General features: G+C 40.1%; 1 protein-coding gene across 2 annotated transcripts in view; it reads right to left on the bottom strand.

The window, feature by feature from the left end:
• gorasp2 (golgi reassembly stacking protein 2) overlaps positions 1–18,513 on the bottom strand; it is a 45,207-nt gene that overhangs the window by 10,210 nt on the left and 16,484 nt on the right. For both annotated transcript variants that reach the window (XM_078552149.1, XM_078552148.1), the window contains exons 2-7: positions 14,395–14,475; positions 12,068–12,271; positions 8,532–8,618; positions 7,380–7,510; positions 5,905–6,037; positions 4,165–4,276 (exon numbers count right to left, since the gene is read on the bottom strand). In XM_078552149.1, coding sequence (XP_078408275.1) covers positions 4,165–4,276; positions 5,905–6,037; positions 7,380–7,510; positions 8,532–8,618; positions 12,068–12,271; positions 14,395–14,475 — 748 coding nt within the window. The remainder of the gene's footprint in view (positions 1–4,164; positions 4,277–5,904; positions 6,038–7,379; positions 7,511–8,531; positions 8,619–12,067; positions 12,272–14,394; positions 14,476–18,513) is intronic.

The following is an 18,513-nucleotide window of genomic DNA, read 5'->3' as shown; positions in this document are numbered from 1 at the left end:
TGTTTCAGACGTGATAGAGGGGGAGGGATGAAAGGGGGAGGAGTGGCATTACTAGTCAGGGAAAATATCACAGCTGTGCGTAAGCAGGACAGCCCGGAGGGCTCGTCTACAGAGGCCATATGGGTGGAGCTGAGGAACGGGAAAGGTGTGACCACACTAATAGGGTTGTATTATAGACCGCCCAATAGTCAGAGCGAATTGGAGGAGCAAATCTGTAGAGAGGTAGCAGACCGATGTAAGAAACAGAAAGTTGTGATAGTAGGAGATTTTAACTTTCCACATATTGACTGGGACTCCCATACTGTAAAAGGGCTGGATGGCTTGGAGTTTGTCAAATGTGTTCAAGAAAGTTTTCTAAATCAATATATAGAGGTACCAACGAGAAAGGATGCAATACTTGATCTCCTATTAGGGAACCAGACAAGTCAGGTGACAGAAGTATGTGTAGGCGAACATTTTGGGTCCAGTGACCACAATGTCATTAGTTTTAAGTTAATTATGGATAAGGATAGGTCTGGTCCTCGAGTTGAGATTCTAAATTGGAGAAAGGCCAATTTTGTGGAAATGAGAAAGGATCTAGGAAGAGTGGATTGGGATAAGTTGTTTTCTGGCAAGGATGTGTTCAGTAAGTGGAAGGCATTCAAAGGCGAAATTTTGAGAGTGCAGAGTTTGCATGTTCCTGTAAGGATTAAAGGCAAAGTTAACAGGCATAGGGAACCTTGGTTTTCAAGGGATATTGGTAATCTGGTTAAGAAGAAGAGAGAGGTGTATAGCAGGTATAGGCAACATGGAGCAAATGAGGTACTTGTAGAGTATAGAAAATGTAAGAAAATACTAAAGAAGGAAATCAGGAAGGCAAAAAGAAGACATGAGGTTGCTTTGGCAGATAATGTGAAGGTAAACCCGAAGGGTTTCTACAAGTATATTAAAAGTAGAAGGATAGTAAGGGACACAGTTGGTCCCCTTGAAGATCAGAGTGGTCGTCTATGTGTGGAGACTCACGAGATGGGGGAGATCTTAAACAGTTTTTTTGCATCAGTATTTACTCAGGAAACTGGCAGTGTATAAGGAAGGAAGGGAAACAAGCAGTAGTGTCATGGAACATATAGAGATTAAAGAGGTGGAGGTGCTTGCTGCCTTACAGCAAATAAAGGTCGATAAATCCCCCGGGCCTGACATGATATTCCCTCGGACCTTGAGGGAGACTAGTGTAGAAATTGCAGGGGCCCTGGCAGAAATATTTAAAACGTCCTTAGCCACGGGTGAGGTGCTGGAGGATTGGAGGGTAGCTCATGTTGTTCCGTTGTTTAAAAAAGACTCCAAAAATAAACCAAGTAATTACAGGCCAGTGAGCCTGATGTCAGTAGTAGGTAAATTATTGGAAGGTATTCTGAGAGATCGGATATACAATTATTTGGACAGCCAAGGGCTGATTAAGGATAGTCAGCATGGCTTTGTGCATGGTAGGTCGTGTTTAACGAACCTTGTAGAGTTTTTCGAGGAGGTTATCAAGAAAGTAGATGAAGGAAAGGTTGTGGGTGTTGTCTACATGGACTTTAGTAAGGCCTTTGACAAGGTCCCACATGGGAGGTTAGTTTAGAAGGTTCAGACACTTGGTATCCATGGAGAGGTTGTAAACTGGATTCGAAATTGGCTGTGTGGAAGAAGACAGAGAGTGGTAGCGGATGATTGCTTCTCAGACTGGAGGTCTGTGACTACTGGTGTGCCTCAGGGATCTGTGCTGGGGCCATTGTTGTTTGTTGTCTATATCAATGATTTGGATGATAATGTGGTAAATTGGATCAGCAAGTTTGCTGATGACACTAAGATTGGAGGCGTTGTGGACAGCGAGGAAGGCTTTCAAAGCTTGCAGAGGGATCTGGACCAACTGGAAAAATGGGCCAGAAAATGGCAGATGGAATTTAATGCAGAAAAGTGTGAGGTGTTGCATTTTGGAAGGACAAACCAAGGTAGGACATACAAAGTAAATGGTAGGGCACTGAGGAGTGCGGAGGAACAAAGGGATCTGGGAGTTCAGATACATAATTCCCTGAAAGTGGCGTCACAGGTAGACAGGGTTGTAAAGAAAGCTTTTGGCATACTGGCCTTCATAAATCAAAATATTGAGTATAGGAGTTGGGATGTTATGGTGAGGTTGTATAAGACATTGGTGAGGCCAACTTTGAAGTATTGTGTGCAGTTCTGGTCGCCTAACTACAGGAAGGATATCAGTAAGATTGAAAGAGTGCAGAGAAGATTTACTAGGATGTTGCCGGGTCTTAAGGAGTTGAGTTACAGGGAAAGATTAAACAGGTTAGGACTTTATTCCTTGGAGCGTAGAAGGATGAGGGGAGATTTGATAGAAGTTTACAAAATTATGAGGGGTATAGACAGAGTAAATGCGAGTAGGCTCTTTCCACTTAGATTAGGAGAGATAAACACGAGAGGACATGGCTTTAGGGTGAAAGAGGAAAGGTTTAGGGGGAACATTAGGGGGAACTTCTTCACTCAGAGAGTGGTGAGAGTGTGGAACGAGCTGCCATCTGACGTGGTAACTGCGGGCTCACTCTTAAGTTTTAAGAATAAATTGGATAGATACATGGATGGGGGAGGTTTGGAGGGTTATGGACTGGGTGCAGGTCAATGGGATTAGCAGGATAATATTTTGGCACAGACTAGAAGGGCCGAATGGCCTGTTTTCTGTGCTGTAATATTCTATGGTTCTATAATCTGCAAATAAAAAAGTAAATTGCTCGCTTGTCTCAATAATTGCTAAACACCTCAGTGTACTGGGCAGTTGCTGGCCCTCAGTGCTCAGCAGAAGGTCTGGCAAAGCATTACACATGGCAGGTTGTGAACAGTGAGATAAAAACAGACACAGGCAGTCAGGCAGAGGATTATGAAACAGAATGCTTGAGGTTGTCAGGCAGCAAAAGGCTGTGGGGAGAATAGGCATAAGTTAGTCAAGCAAGACAATACACTGATGTGGAGAAATGCAGTGTGCTCATTATATCTGTATCATGGAAAGCTGTACTAATTGAACAAAGTGCATCTGATTATAACTGTTATTTTATATGCTCATGAGCTGTGAAGGAAGTAATATTGAGCTTCATCTCACCAAGTGTTCCCTTGGTCTGACTTTGGAGAGATTGAAGTAGTACATATTAAAGGCACAATATTCAATTCAGAGCATGAGGAGATGTGACTGCAGTCACAAATGCCCCCCAAAGGTTATTCTCTCATGCAAGTAGATATAATAAAGTGAGTCAATTCCATAATAGTAAGATGGTCAGACTAAGTTACAGGGTGACTAATGCCACTGAGCCATAGAATGCATCTAAAACAGATCTTAATTTGTGACGGCAAGTGTCTCCCTATATTTTACATGAGCAATCATGTGGAATAAGAAATGGCAAAATGCTAATCCCTGCACAAATAACATGAACAGCTGCAGTTGGACTCATAGAGCAGGATTTTCCCTTCATCAGGTGGCCGGGAATGGCTGCGAAACAGACCGCAGCCCGCAATCGGGCTCTGACCGCAATTTCACGCTGGTACAGGCGCAGGGGAGCACACACTGAAAGTTCCCCGAAGGGAAGCTGAAGAATTTTAAAATGAAAACTAAAGATTCTAAAAATAAGGGAAACATGTCCCCACATGTGACTCAGTCACATGAACAGGGACATAATAAGAATTATGTTTCCAAATTTTCTTTTTAATTTACTGTTGGAAACCTCATCCCACCCGTGGATGAGGTTTGCTCAAAAATGCAAAGGCCGCCTGGCCTATTCGCCCACCCGCCAACCGTAAAGTTGGACGGCAGCGAAAAATGGGATCAAATTAATTGATTAATGGTCTTAACAAGCTGCTTAATTGTTGGTAGGCACGCTGCCAACTCTCGCGCATGCCCACTGGCCGAAATATCTTGTGAATGCCCATCGGATTAACTCATTTGTGTGGGTCTTTACTGATTAAGGAACCCAACATGATGAGCAGTCCAGAAGTTTTAGAAGAATACAGTTTGAATTATCTTGAGGTTGGCATATAATTATCCCTAATTTTTGGGGGTAGGGGAGCAGAGGAAAGATTTTAAATGAAGGTATCAGAGAATGAAGTTTTTAAAAAATAAATTCCAGTGCTTGCATAAATGCTACTAATTCATACCTGTATTAAGAACACTATTAACAGAAGGGGGAGCAGTACCCAGTGAAAGTCCTGATAATCCCTGCTGGAGGCTGGCTGCAGCAGATGATGAGGTAACAGCAGACAGCTGAACCTACGAAGATAGAAGTGCTTATCTAACCATCATACAACAAATGAACTCAAACTTAAAACTGCAGCAAATTATCCACAGTACAAAATTTGAAAGTACACCGCCACATTTATTACAGGAACGAAAACAATTGCTTGGATTCTGTGGTAGTAATGATGGCAAAACTGTCACACCTCTGAAATGGACAGCAATTCTGGAGTCAACACATGCAGTTAAATCCAGGAGTTGCTGTCAGTGATCCTATACGTCCTTCCCCATGGGATGCGCTGAAGTCCCCCCACATTGAAATCAAATAGATATAATTGAACCGATGAAAACTTGCCCTTATACTCTATTAGTCTCGTTGTAGAAACCCTTGAAACGTTACACCTTTTTGGATGAGGTATAACCCAGATTTTTAATGGCATACTAAGTTCATAATTACTTCTGAGCAGCCTCACTGATTCTGAAGAACCAGTTTTTATGGAATGTCAGATTTCTCCATTATGATAAAAAAAACATTTTCAATACAAGTTTTTAAAAAAAGATGTTTGCTATTTTAGTTTCTACAGGGAAAGGCAGTGGATTGGCACTGGGCGAACTGCTCTTGCGGAGAGCCAGCACGGACATGGCAGGCTGAATGGCTTCCTTCTGTGCTATGTGCTATAACCATTCTATGATTCAACCTTAATCCCATGTGCATGTCCCAATCATTTATTATGCTCTGTAAAAATTTAATTCAAAGTTAAAAAATTCAGTGCAATTTACTTCCTGGTTTGTTGCCTGCGAGAATACTTCAATGTGATTGGCTGCCTATCCCGTTTGATGGTATAATTGTTGAACACCTGGAGATCCCACTGACTAGCTGTCAGATTCAAACTGACATCAGGAAAGAAGGCATCCATGCCAAGTCTTTGTGGATGGTTTTCTTCAAGGTCAGTGGTGAGCACTGTTGCGCCACTGATCATGAAAATGGAGCCAATATATCTAAAATTTCAGTCATCTTTAGTATATTAAAAAATTTTTTATACAATAACACTATGGAAAACAGATACAGCACAGCAAAAGTTTTCCAATTTTTATTTGCATAAAATAGCTTAAATATTAAGAGCTTTAAGGAAAAAATTAACTTTGTAGATGATCATAATCACAGGAAGGATATTTTCAGCCAAACTGGGCAATTATTGAAACATTTTTAAAAATGTACTTAACACCAGATTGATTTTAAGAAAAAAGGATTGTAAATCAGGATTATTGTAACACCAGAAATGTAGATATGACTGGATAACTAGCTAATGTGCAAGCAAATCTCCCAGTTCTGTCAAATAGTCTACAGAATATTTTAAAGAATATTAATGTAAGTTCATGTTTTTCATTGTATAAATGTGTAAATTACATTAATTCTCTATTAAAATGAAAACAGGTGTCTGCAAACTTTACTACCTTCAAAGATGTACACCTTTTCATGAATTGAAACAGCCATCTGTTTCTGAAATCCTTGTTAATTGTCTTTCAATTTTTTTTTTACACTAAAACACAAAGGCCCATCACATTTTTCAATTCCACATAAAAGTAGAACCAAGCTTTTCATCTGCACACAAAATAAACATTTCTTTCAAAGTATCTTCAAGATAAAACGAATCAAATATTACCTCTGTGAAACCATCCTTTAAAGGACTGACTGGTGTACCAGGTTGCTGTCCCGGAAGACTTATTTTTTTACCCTCTGCGAATGGACGGGTTGGAATTCGATGCAAGTAGCCATATCCAATCCCACACCCTAGGCTTAAAACAATTTGTGTATGTTATTCACCAAATTCTAGAAGATAAATATTAAAATAACAAAAAATAGCTGGAAATTCTTGGCAGGTCTGTCAGCATTTGAAAAGAGTCTAGGTTGAGATATTTAGTCGACCCAAAATGCGACAAGGAAAAGGGTCTCTTCAAAATATTATGCCCATTTTCTTTCTTTTCACGTGTTTATGCAATGTAGGCGATGCTAGCAAAGCTAGCATTTATTGTCCATCCCTAACTGGCCTTGAGATAATGATGGTGAGATGGCTTCTTGAACTGCTGCAGTTCATGTAGTGTAGGTACACCCTGTTAGAATCACATCTACCAGGACAATATTTTATTTTAAGATTTGGAAGGACTTTGCATTATTTGGACATTTGGAAGCTGACTTGGATTTTTTTTTAAAAAGGTCATAAGTTCACCTTGGACTGTGAACAAGCACGCCTTTTCCAAGAAATCACCTGATCAGCGTGGCACTTAGAGGGGCAGCTATTTGCTATTTGAACTGCAATCTCTTTAAAGCAGTTTTTTTTTTCCATCAGTTAAAGGCAAAGGCCTGGTGATTTACTGGAAATCACCTGAAGGAGGAGCTTTATGTTTTGAACTTTAAAAAAAAATTGATTTGGGAATGAACTTAGAAGGAGAAAGCTACCCAGCTCGCACTGTCTTTGCCTTGCTTGAAATAGGGTGGTTATCAGTAATCAGCTAGTGGCACTTGTCTTTAGAAATCAGGGAGTTGAGAGGAGAAGGATTGATCCGGCTCTATTTTCCTCCACGCCAAAGCTCGGTTGACAAGAACCTTCAGGCATCTATTGGGACTAGCGATCTGTCTTTACACGAGGGAGCTCCAGATCGAGTGTCAAAACCCTGCGAATTTTATCCTTTGTTTTATAAAGTCTTTTCTTCAACCGCCCATCTCTGCAGAGACCCATCTGTTTGTGCGTGTGCGTGTGTGCATGCACGAACGCTGGGGAATTTTAAGAGGGATGGATAGTTACACTTCCAGATTACATATTATGTGTTAACCTTTTTTAAAACAAGTTACAAGAACTGAAGTTTTGTTTTATAATAAATCAATCATTCTGAGTTTATTGAAAGAAGCTCAGTTAAAGTCTCTTTTATTCTGGGTCTAACAGTAGCGAAGGTAAATCATTGGTGAGAGAAATAAACTTTTAAACTAATGGTGGAGTAGTGGGGCTAGATAAACTACGCACTCCTCCCATCCTGGGTGTAACAACCCACAGTTCAGTCTGAATGCTATGGATAGAACACGTACGTCCAGAACTTCCTGGTTTTGAATTGTTACCCTCAACAAAATGAGTTTGCCTCTTACCTGCCTTCTCCACCCCACGTAGTATTTGGTGTGATAACTACTTCTCGGCAGTTATCGGTATCTGTATTGTAGACATACAGCTTCAAAGCTTTTCCTTCGTGTGTCTCTATCAGAGAGAAGAGATCTTCAGACTAGGGGAAAGAAATTAATGTATTAGTGATGCTATTTTCTGGATCCATCCAATGCATATACAAAAACATACAACCAAAGTATGCAGATAAAGACCTTAAAATTAGTGCACTCTAGTATTTCCTGAGCAAAATCCTACATATCTATGTCCCTAAGTTTTATGCAGGTTATTCATAATTCAGTTAGAACATTAATATAGGAATGCAATGCAGTACCAGCATAACTAAGTGCGATTCTCTGCACAGTAACCCAACGATTCACTGACATATGATGCACTATACAACCACTCTGTTAAATGTTAATTATCCTAATTCCACAGCTTAAAAACAAGGTATCTTCACAATAAGCTTTGGCTGTTTATACTTAAGCAATCAATGCCTCTCATCAAACAATGGATTTTCATGGTAACTTCATAGAAACTTGTATATGCATTCAGCACTTAAGAGCCTCAAAGTGCCAAAAACTCCTGGAATCTTCAACAAAATTAAAAGAAATTACAGCTTTGCACATCATCAATATTTAACTGAAAAGGTAACTGTCAGGATTGAAATAAGATAGAAGGGAAAATGTTACAGAAACTCTACTCGTGTGTTTTATGGGAATCTCTCATCTGTCAATTAAGTTACAGCTTTGGAAGACCAATCAAGATGAGGGCACTTAAGTGGAGTTACATACAAGCTTGTCTCTCTCTGTTGCAAACGAGAAGAAAAATATGGGTGTTTTAAAGAAGAAATTTGCATCATTTCATAAGCTAAAAAAGCATTCATGATTTTTAATTGAAATTTACATCTTATAAAATTCTCTCTTTGGAGAGCAAGGAAAATTCCAGTCCTGATACATAAAATACCATATATGCATGCAGCTTCCCAAACCAATGCAGAATCTTTATGGTGTTACAGAAAATTATTTAAGTGACAGAACAGTCAAATTTTGATGGTTAGAAACGGCTTCAAAGATAAACGTTTTCTAAACTCTATAGGTTTTGTATATACAACATGAAACCATATAGTCTGTTCAATTTACCTCATTCATGACAGTATCTGCTCCAATTATGTAGTCTGTGTGAGGTCGCAGACCAGCTAGTGCAGCTGGAGAATTTGGTTCCACTTCCTGGTTAAAAATTAAGCACATTATGATAACATAACTGTTTTAGTTGTGTAATTATTGCAAGTTAAATGATCCTTCCGATGTTGAACCTAAAAACAGCTACTCCAAAACCTGTTCATGCTTTAGCTGAAATCTCATCAAGATGCATTAAGAGTAACTCCACCTAAACAACGAATTTGCAAACACATTAAAATACTGCAATCTACAATATAAAAGGTTTTCACTGGTTCAACTAAAAGTTTGAATAATTTGGTCCCAATAATCAAAAATTAATAACTCGTTAACGTAGCAAACTAATGAAATTTTATACCAAATACATACAAGATTTCAGTGACCTGTCACAGGTATAGTTAAATACATACAAGATTTCAGTGGCCTGTCACAGCTGCACTTTAAAGGACGGATCATTTCACCTAAACTAACAAATGTCACAAAACAAACTTCAGCATGCTTACTTCAGTAAGTATGTTGTTTAAAATTGCAGGATTTTGATGTAAATTAATAGTGCCGCTCACCTCTAAAAATTAGCAAAGCTCTAGCTGAAACCCTATCCTTAAATAGTCAAGACAACACGTTCAACTCAATTACAAATCAAGACCATGGAGGGATATAAAGGTGAGGATTTTCAACACAATGTGGACATAGGCAATCAAACAGGTCGACAAGATCTTGGGCAATGGGTATGAGGGATTTACTGCAGAACATAAAACGTGAGTTTTGGGAGGCAGATGGAAGGTCAGAAAAGAGGTCATGGAGGCAACAAAAACTTAGGTCAATTGCAAATGGCATTTACATTCGAAGCTGAAGACCATAGCTTTGACCTTTGAAATAGTGAGCTTGGAAGTAGTTAAGACTCACACAAGACTGAATGCCAGATAAGCAGTCCATCAGTACAGAGACAGTCAAGCTAACAGAGGTATTGGAAAGGTTGAGGTGGGCATCATCATTATACATGTGAACACTGGCCACATACTTGTGGATTATAATTACTGAGAAGCAATATGTAGACGAAGAAGATGAGTGGACCAAGAGTAGGTGCTTTTAGGAATTCGAGGTGAGTAGGAAGAGAAGGCATTTGGTTAGGGAGGAGTGGAACCATGCTGGACAATGGAGATGGGAAGCTGGAGGACCATTGAATGGTTCCCCATTTTGAATGATCATTCGTGACTTTGGTTTGGTTTGAGCCCATTGTTTAGTTTTCTTTCTCCAGCTGTTCTAGGAAGAGGCTAATGAACTAAAATACAATTGCAATATGAATTTGAGTTCTCCACTTAGAATTCTGTAGCTCATTTGAAATGGTCAGATGCATTCTGGCCTATACATTCTATGCTCCCATGATCTACTCGGATAGCCATTTTAGAATATAGAAAATAGGGAAGATGTTCCTCATAACATAACATTTCAGGAGCTTCCCATAACACTTGTTGTAATATGAACAGTGTGGTAAACTAAGTTTCTGATCCAAATGGCTCAATGATGGGACAATAGAAATTATTCACTGCAGGGCAATAAAGATGTTACCTAGGTTCAAATCTGAGTTATAAACAGAAGTTAGAGAAATTATATCACTGGTCACTGAAAATAAGTTTAAGGGAGATAAGATGCACATTTTACAATCAATGAAAGAAATCAGAAGTACAAAAGCAAAATACTGCGGATGCTGGAAATCTGAAATAAAAACAAAAAATGCTAGATATACTCAGCAGGTCAGGCAGCATCTGTGGAGAGAGAAACAGAGTTAATGTTTCAGGTTGAAATGATCTTTCATCAGAACTGAGCTTCAACTTTGCTGACAAGCCTGTTACGCGGCACTTTATCAAACATCTTTTGGAAGTCCATGAACATCACATTAACCATGTTACTCTGTTACCTTATCAAAAAACTTAACCAAGTTAGTTAAACGTGATTTGCCCTTAACAAATGCATGCCTGCTTTCCTTGATTAATCCACATTTGTCCAAGTGACTTAATTTTGTGCTAGATTATCATTTCTAAAAGCTTGTTCCTCCTCATTCCCCAAAACCAGAAATGCCACCCCCACCCCCCACAACATTCCCACACTCATTATAACTGCTGTATAATTTCCTTGCAGATTAGTCCCTCTATCTTTCCCACTAGTTAGTGGCCTGTAGAATAGGCCCAATAGTGTAATGGCACTTCCAATGTTTCTTAGCTCAAACCAAATAGATTCTGTCCTTGACCCCTCTAGGACATCCTCTCTCCAACACTATTATTATCCTTAATCAATCTCCTCCTCTTTTCTTCCCTTCCCTATCTTTCCTGAATATCTTCTATCCTGGAAAATTTAGTACCCAGCCCTATTCTCTTTTGAGCCAAGTCTGTGTTATTTCCATAACATCATATTCCCACGTGGTTACCTGCGTCTGTAGCTCACCAACCTTATTTAGCACATTCCATGCATTCAGACACATACACAGTAAACTCAGCTTCGGTATTATTGCATTCCTTTGACCCCACCGAATGCCTTACAATTTCTAGTACCATCTGTCTTTCCCAATTCTTTGTGCACTTGTTTTTCCTCTTTAATGTTACTTCTTGGTTTCCATCCCCCTCCCTAATAGCACCAGCAAACTGTTCTGCAAGGACATTTGTCCCAGCTCTATTCAGAAGCAAACAGTCCAGCCTGTACATTTCCTATTTCTCCAGAACCAGTCCCAATGACCCTGGAATCTAAAGCCCTCCTTCCTGCACCATCTCTCCAGTCACCCATTCATTGTCTCTGCCCTCCTATTTCTATACCCACTAGCATGTGGCACACCACCCTGACTTGGAAACAGAATCGCCATTCCTTTGTCATCGCTGAGACAAAAGCCTGGAACTCCTGCCTTAACTGTACTGGAGGATTACGTACAGATTTCGGTCAAAGTGGATCATCATCACTTTCCCAAGGATCATTAAGGATGGGCAACAGCTACTAGTCTTGCCAGCGACGCTCACATCTCATGAAGAAGTTTGAAAAAATCATATTTAACTTGAAATTGTCCAATTGAAGTTTAGTCCAATAAAAAGTATTTTTAATGAATCATAGTAGAAGCAATTGTTCATGATCACATCCGTATAAAGTAATTGGGAAGGTGTCCTGCGGAGTGGCAGAGTCGGATTGCTACTCGGGTCCTAGTTTCTTACCTCGAAATTTTTTAACTGCTGCTCTCTCCATCCACCCGCAAGAAACTTTAACAATTTTAAAATTGTTGTCAAAGATAATTATTGACACTATTGAGGTAATTACCTTAACCTTGTTCAAAAAACATAAGCAAAGGGCCAAAAGCAAAAATAGCTTCAAAACTATATTTAAAAAGAAATAATTCTGATAGTATTGCCTTTTAATCTGAGTGGCGAAGAAAATATCGTCTTTAACACTGCATAATTTTAATACTGGACTTCAACCAAGAAACAATTTAACCCTTACACCCCACATCAGAATTAACTTACCAACACATGCCACACATTTTCATTAGCTCCCTCAAAACTGCAGAATCGAATGCTGACTCCTAGCAAGCCTTGGCCACCCCACATGTTGCTGGGAGTTACTGTAGTTTCTCTCAATTTGAGTGTCTTGCTGCTGTAGACAACCATTTTAATTGGTTTCTCCACATTGGCTTTCAAAAGATCTTTCAGAGTATCATTGTCCTGATTCTGAAGTCAAAACATAGGAAATACCTTTTAAATTTATCCAGCAAATCTAACACAAATAAAATGCTTCCAAAATTGAACTTTGCTCATTTCTCCCAAACCTCACCCAACAAAGTAAATCTTTTTATCACCAGTTAACCATCTAGCACCCTCAACAACTACTTTTCATGAAAAATAAGAGAAGCTAATTACCACAACACACTAGCTGGGCATTAACAGAATGAAATATATCCCTATCCATAAAATTGAGAGTTCTTGTCATATGGGACTTTGAATGGTAAATACATTGGGCGTGAACTTCCATGGCGTGGCAGAGTCAGATTGTTACTCCGGTCCTAGTTTCTTACCTTGAAATCCAGCTGATCCTTTCTCGCCCACCTTCCAACTCAGGCCATGCAAGAACTGTGCAGGGCAGCACACTTCCGAGGTCTTCAGTCCAGGGCTGCAGAGTCAAGGCAAGGAAGCTACGCCCACTTTGTCCAGCACTAGCTGCCATAAAGCAGGTAAGTTTAAAGGTCCAACCACTTTCAGAAGCCATGGAGAATATAGGTTTGTAAGCTAAGTGGGTAGGATTGGGGTTTCAAGTGGTCAGTGGAGGGGTGTAGGTCAGTGGGGGGGTCAGTACTATAGTTACCCAGGAGTTAGAAGTGGTTTTAATTCTAATTTTCCCTGGGTAATTATTGCTGTAAGATAGTTGGAACCATCCAAAGTTTGTTGATATAAATCGTACTTTCAGATGGTTCTGATTTAAGGGCAATTGCCCAAGGGAAGTTTAAACTTCCCAGGGTTGGGGGTGGGTGGGGTCGCCCAGCGCATCTTTGGGGGTAACCCCTCAGTTGCAATGCCCTGGAGCCTGGAAGTTAAGGGCCATTGTCAATTACTTCTTGAACTTGTGCAAATCTGCCCAACAGTCGGACTGGATAGGCCTCTCTTGTTTTTTGCTCACCAGCTTCCATTTGGAAGGATACCAATTGTGCAGTCCTTCTGAATAGAGCATCAGTAGCCACCATAATAGTGAGCAGCATCCTGACTAATACAAAAAAGATAATCTACTGCCGCCTGGAATAATCCAAATATAAAGAAATTCAAGGTAGCTGTGATCTTAACTGTTAGAGATGTTGCTGTTTTCCAAGTGAAGTGGGCTTCAGGTCTTCAACCAGCAGCTGCCAAGTTTCCATAATAGCCTCTGGGGCAAAGGAGAAAATGCACTGATAGTTAGAAAGGCCTGTAGGCCCATTCTGAGTGGCCACCAGCAAAAGAGACAGACCTGTCTTCTGGTCATATGTGGTGGGGGGGGGAACGGGACACAGACAATCAGTACCATAGGTTACCCAGGAGTTAGAAGTGGTTTTAATCCTTCTAACTTTTCCTGGGTATCTATTCTGCTGAGAGAGTCAGAACCATCCGAAGTCTCAGGTTTAAACTGGTTTCGGATGGTTCCCAGTGCAGGGTAATTGCCCATCGGAAGTTTAAGCTTCCCAGGCAGTTCCCATGCTGTCCTTGCTTGGGGACTTCTTGGGAGGGGGTGGGGGGGTTAAATCCCCCAGCGCATCTTCTGGAGTACCTCCAGGGTACAACCACTCCCGCCAGAGAACGAAAGTTCTGTGCCAATGTCAATTACATGTCATAATTTCCAAAATAGAAACTATGAGCTTAGCATTTATATACCAATGAACAATTGTCAAGCATTAAAAATCACTACTTTTGTTCAATCTTTTTATTTCCAATTACAATTTTAAAACAAAAAGCACACCAGCAAAGACAAGAACCTTATTATATATATTACAATGCTTCAAGTGAATGCTGGAGCTACTAAATCCTCAGATTTGGTATTAAAATCTCATGAATATTAAAAGTTCGATTTCACACACGCACACAAATAAACATTCTCAGAAGATCCATACCCAACATTGCAAAAGTGGAAACCACAGTGGAAGCAGCATTTATTTTACATTTAGAATGCACTACTCAACAAGTATTTAACCCAATTAATATGACTTACCATAAATTCTGCAATTTTTCCTCAACAAAATGCATTGGGATAAAAATATATGAAATAGAAAAATAACTGTTTTAAGTTTAGTGGCAAAATCATAGCTCACTCCATAAGAAAATAAACTGCTTACCAATCTAGCATTCCCAATGGAAACAACAAAATCAAAGAAAGGCTCCAGTCCAGCCCTGTGACCAGGAGAATTTTCTTGAACCTGAAAGCAGAAGATAAAAATATACTTTTTAAAAGATACAAAATATTCTAAACTAAATACCTAATAGTACTGTAAAGAAGTCCCATGAGCCCATTGTATTCATCCAAGTGTACAACTAAATTAGCACTTAACATCTGAAAATTAACGTTGGAAATCCACAAGACAAGCAAAAACCTGCAGCTCAATACAAAAAAACTTTGCACTGATAGATTCTGGCATATAGGAGCATGCTCACTTGGAAGAGCTAGATTTACAGCCAAGACGTTAGCTAGCTGCTCCCACTTCGCTTTGTAGTTAACCACCAGCATCTGCAAGCAACTGATGAATACGATTTCCTTTCCAATTTTCCCTCCTCCACGTAGGGATTTGCTACAGTCTTTGTTAAGAAAAAGTGAACCTCATCATGTCCCTCACTCACTCCACCACAGCACCCTTGTGTTTGCCAATTTTTTAAGTTACTTTGACATAATCCAAGTTGTCTCAGCCATCACAGCAATGTCTACCGTATTCACGGCTCCCAATACAGTGTCCTATACATTGGGGAGACTGCTTTGCGGAACACCTTTGCTCAGTCCACAAGCATGACCCAGACCTTCCTGTCGCTTGCCATTTCAACTCACCAGTTTGCTCTCATGCCCACATGTCCATCCTTGGCCTGCTGCAACATTCCAGTGAGGCCCAAAGCAAGTTGAAGGAACAGCACCTCATCTTCCGATTAGGCACTTTAAAGTCTTCCGGACTTAACATTGAGTTCAACAACTTCAGACCATGAGCTCTCTCCTCCATCTTGACCCTTTTTTAATCCAATTTTTATTTATTTATTTGTTCATTTTTTTTTACCTTCCCCACCCCCCCCACCCGCCAGGGCCACCTGTCACTTGTTTCTATATTGTGCTTTCACAGAGCACTAACCCTTCTGCTATTAACGCCTGCTGCTATCTTACCTTTATGCCACTATCTGCATCTTCTTTACACTTTACCACTACCATTAACACTCCCTTTGTCTTGTGTCCATGACATCTTTGTCAATCTCTGCTTAGCTGCCACCTATCCCTGACCTTCTATCTTGCTCCACCTGCTCCACTCCCCTCTTAAACAGAATAAAATCCATCACATCACATTTCTACTTCTCTTTAGCTCTGAAGAAGTCATTTGGGCTCGAAACGTTAACTCTGTTTCTCTCTCCACAGATGCTGCCAGGCCTGCTGAGCTTTACCATAATTTGCTATTATTTATCACAGCAATTTTACTGGTTTCTGATTTGGATGTATAGTGAGTGGGTTGCAAATGCAGAAGCTCACTTAATGTTAAAATCACAAAATCAGCCACTGCTCCACTTCAGCATCCTGTTGTGCTCCTGCCTCAGGCCAGGGTAGTACTTCACTAAAATCCATACTTAGACGGTCTCAGAACATTAGAATCACTTTACTCAGATGGAACCTAATCATCTTAAGCTATGTGACAGCAGGTCCGTATGGAGTTCTCAAAGACTCACCTACTCATCTGACAGAGTGGCCATTGCAGAATACAACATAAAGGCCAGCAACACTCTGCCAAAAAGTGCCTCATCTCCATAAGGCCATAAGACATAGGAGCAGAAATTAGGCCATTCGGCCCAACGAGTCTGCTCCGCCATTCAATCAAGGCTGATAAGTTTCTCAACCCCATTCTCCTGCCTTCTCCCCTCTCAACTATAACTCAACTATATCTCAACTATAAGTCCTTAGCCAGAGGTACAACACTCCCACAGAACAGTGAAATCCATAACCCCAAACAAGACTGGATGTGCTGCAAATGAATCCTAAGACTGCAACACATGCTGCCAAGATGTTAACCACTTCGCTACTGTTCCCAATGGAAGTCCACCTCTTAACCCAGAGATACCAATACATGCCAATCCAAATGGACATAAAATATTGAAAACCAAGCCACGAACAATGCTGAATTTTTTCTTTACTTGCCTTTTATCAAAAAGCTGTTCTTTTCTTTTGGATGGCAAAGCTAGAGCAAAATATTCTTGTCTTTGGCTGAAGATGGGCTGACAATTCCCTTGTCACACCACCATACTGCACCCCCCTCCCCACCTCCACACGACAAAACTATCAATGGAAATCTAAAGCAAAAAGTGAAAAGGTGAAAACACATAGGCAAATTAGCTTTTGGAGGAACAGATAAGCAAATTTTAAAAGGTAATGACAGACAGACATGATCCGAAATATGGACAAATCAGGAACCCCAAAACAAACAATATGAAACCTCCATCAATTCTTGGGAAGATAGAGGGTGGTACCATGTCTGCAACTCCATATTTTAATATTGGTGTTGCCTTTGCAAATGCAGAAAAAACACCAACCCTTACAATAGCAAACCCTAGTTCCTCTAGCCTTTGGACAGCAGAAGATTAAATGTCAATCATTTTTACTAGAAGTACAAATTAAAGGGTCTTATCTGCTAACACAGATTTTATTTGATTACAGAACCTATGACTTGCAGTTCATCTGCTCAAAAATTTCAGAAGCAACTCACATTTCTGAATTACTTAACCTGCAAACTTGGACCAGTGACTTCTATGAAAAAGGTATTGTAACAGACTCTTTATTTATCTATCTTGAAGCCAGAAGAACGGTGAACTGAGAGCAACGGTGACACAAATTCAGAAACAGTAGCTCTTGGCTTAATACACCAAAATGGACTTCAGAAGGTATCAGGGCTCTTATCTCAGAACTTGCCTCAAGGCTTTCATCTATTTTGGGACAAAGCCAAGCTGAGTTCACTTTAAAAACAGGGTCTCCATAATGTGACAATCGCATTTGATTTTGTTCCTTTTCCTGTAGTAGCAAACAACACAAGATCTGAAGCAAAAGATTTTGTGAGCTGGAAGCCCGTCAGTTGATATTGATGAAGGTTTAGGTCTTCTATTAAACTTCATGGATAAAGTTTACAAGAAAAAATGATCTATTTGATGTCAACGAGGCTTGGTCAGACTTGATAAATTTTGAAAGGTGGACGGTCACTCCGTAGAGGAATATATCATAGACTTTAACATACTGTAGATTTCAGAAATTCAATTTGGAGATTCCTTATTCAGTGCTCGCATTTGAAATGCTGGATTATGCTAAGGTGTCAATTATGAATAGGCTCCTGGTCTTAATTGGTGTTTGGTTCTCAGAAAAAGACCCTTTTGGATCAATTGCCTGCTGCTTTAGAAAGAAATCCTAGGGAAGCAGTGATTTCTAGCATTGATGGCACAAATGGGACATTCTCAGGTGTATCAAAGAATGGAGGACGCAAAGATTGCTGCATTTTGAGAATGTTCGGATACAGGCACAAGCACCAGTACAACAGAAGAGTTACAGACAGAAGGAACATGAATAAAGGCATTTTTAGCAGATATGGCAGTCGACAGAATCAGAGTAGCAATAATAGATGAATGTACCCCAGGAATGCCTCGGGAACAGTTAACAGGTGCTTCAGATGTGACTCAAACTATCATTAAGCAATGAACTTAGCCAAACAGTAGGGTTTTGAAGCCACGTCTGACACAGAATTCCAAAGTTGAAGATGGTGAGTCTGAGGAAATTGTACCAGTCACAAGAAGCTCTAGTCCAGTAATGAGTTCATTAGTCACAGATTCATTTAATTGCGCCATGTTAGATAGTGGTTGCAGTAGTAAAGATCAAAGTAAGTTCAGGGTGTGTGAAAGTTCCACTTGTTTCAGGTTTGGGAATGACAATACATTGGAGGTCACTGAAAACAGTGGTGATTCCATGCAAAATAGCTGGTGTAAGCCACTTTATTTGTGATGAAACCTCTGATGAGATACCCTTGCAGCTGAGTTGCACCCTTCCATGAAAAAAGGCACAAACAAAACTGGACACGGAACATGATAAAGCTATGGTTTTTGGAAAGTCAGCGGATCTGCAGTATACCCAATCAGGGCTGTCACAGATGGGAAGAGGTGGTGGGATAACTTTTCCCCTTACACCTCTCGACTGAGCACAACAAGATGTATTTTGAGAAGGAGTGGTTTAAACCTTT

The sequence above is a fragment of the Cetorhinus maximus genome, chromosome 11, assembly GCF_964194155.1.
Source record: "Cetorhinus maximus chromosome 11, sCetMax3.hap1.1, whole genome shotgun sequence".
Taxonomy (NCBI): domain Eukaryota; kingdom Metazoa; phylum Chordata; class Chondrichthyes; order Lamniformes; family Cetorhinidae; genus Cetorhinus; species Cetorhinus maximus.
Note: the sequence above shows the minus strand (reverse complement) of the source record. Positions and strands in the feature narration are given on the sequence as shown.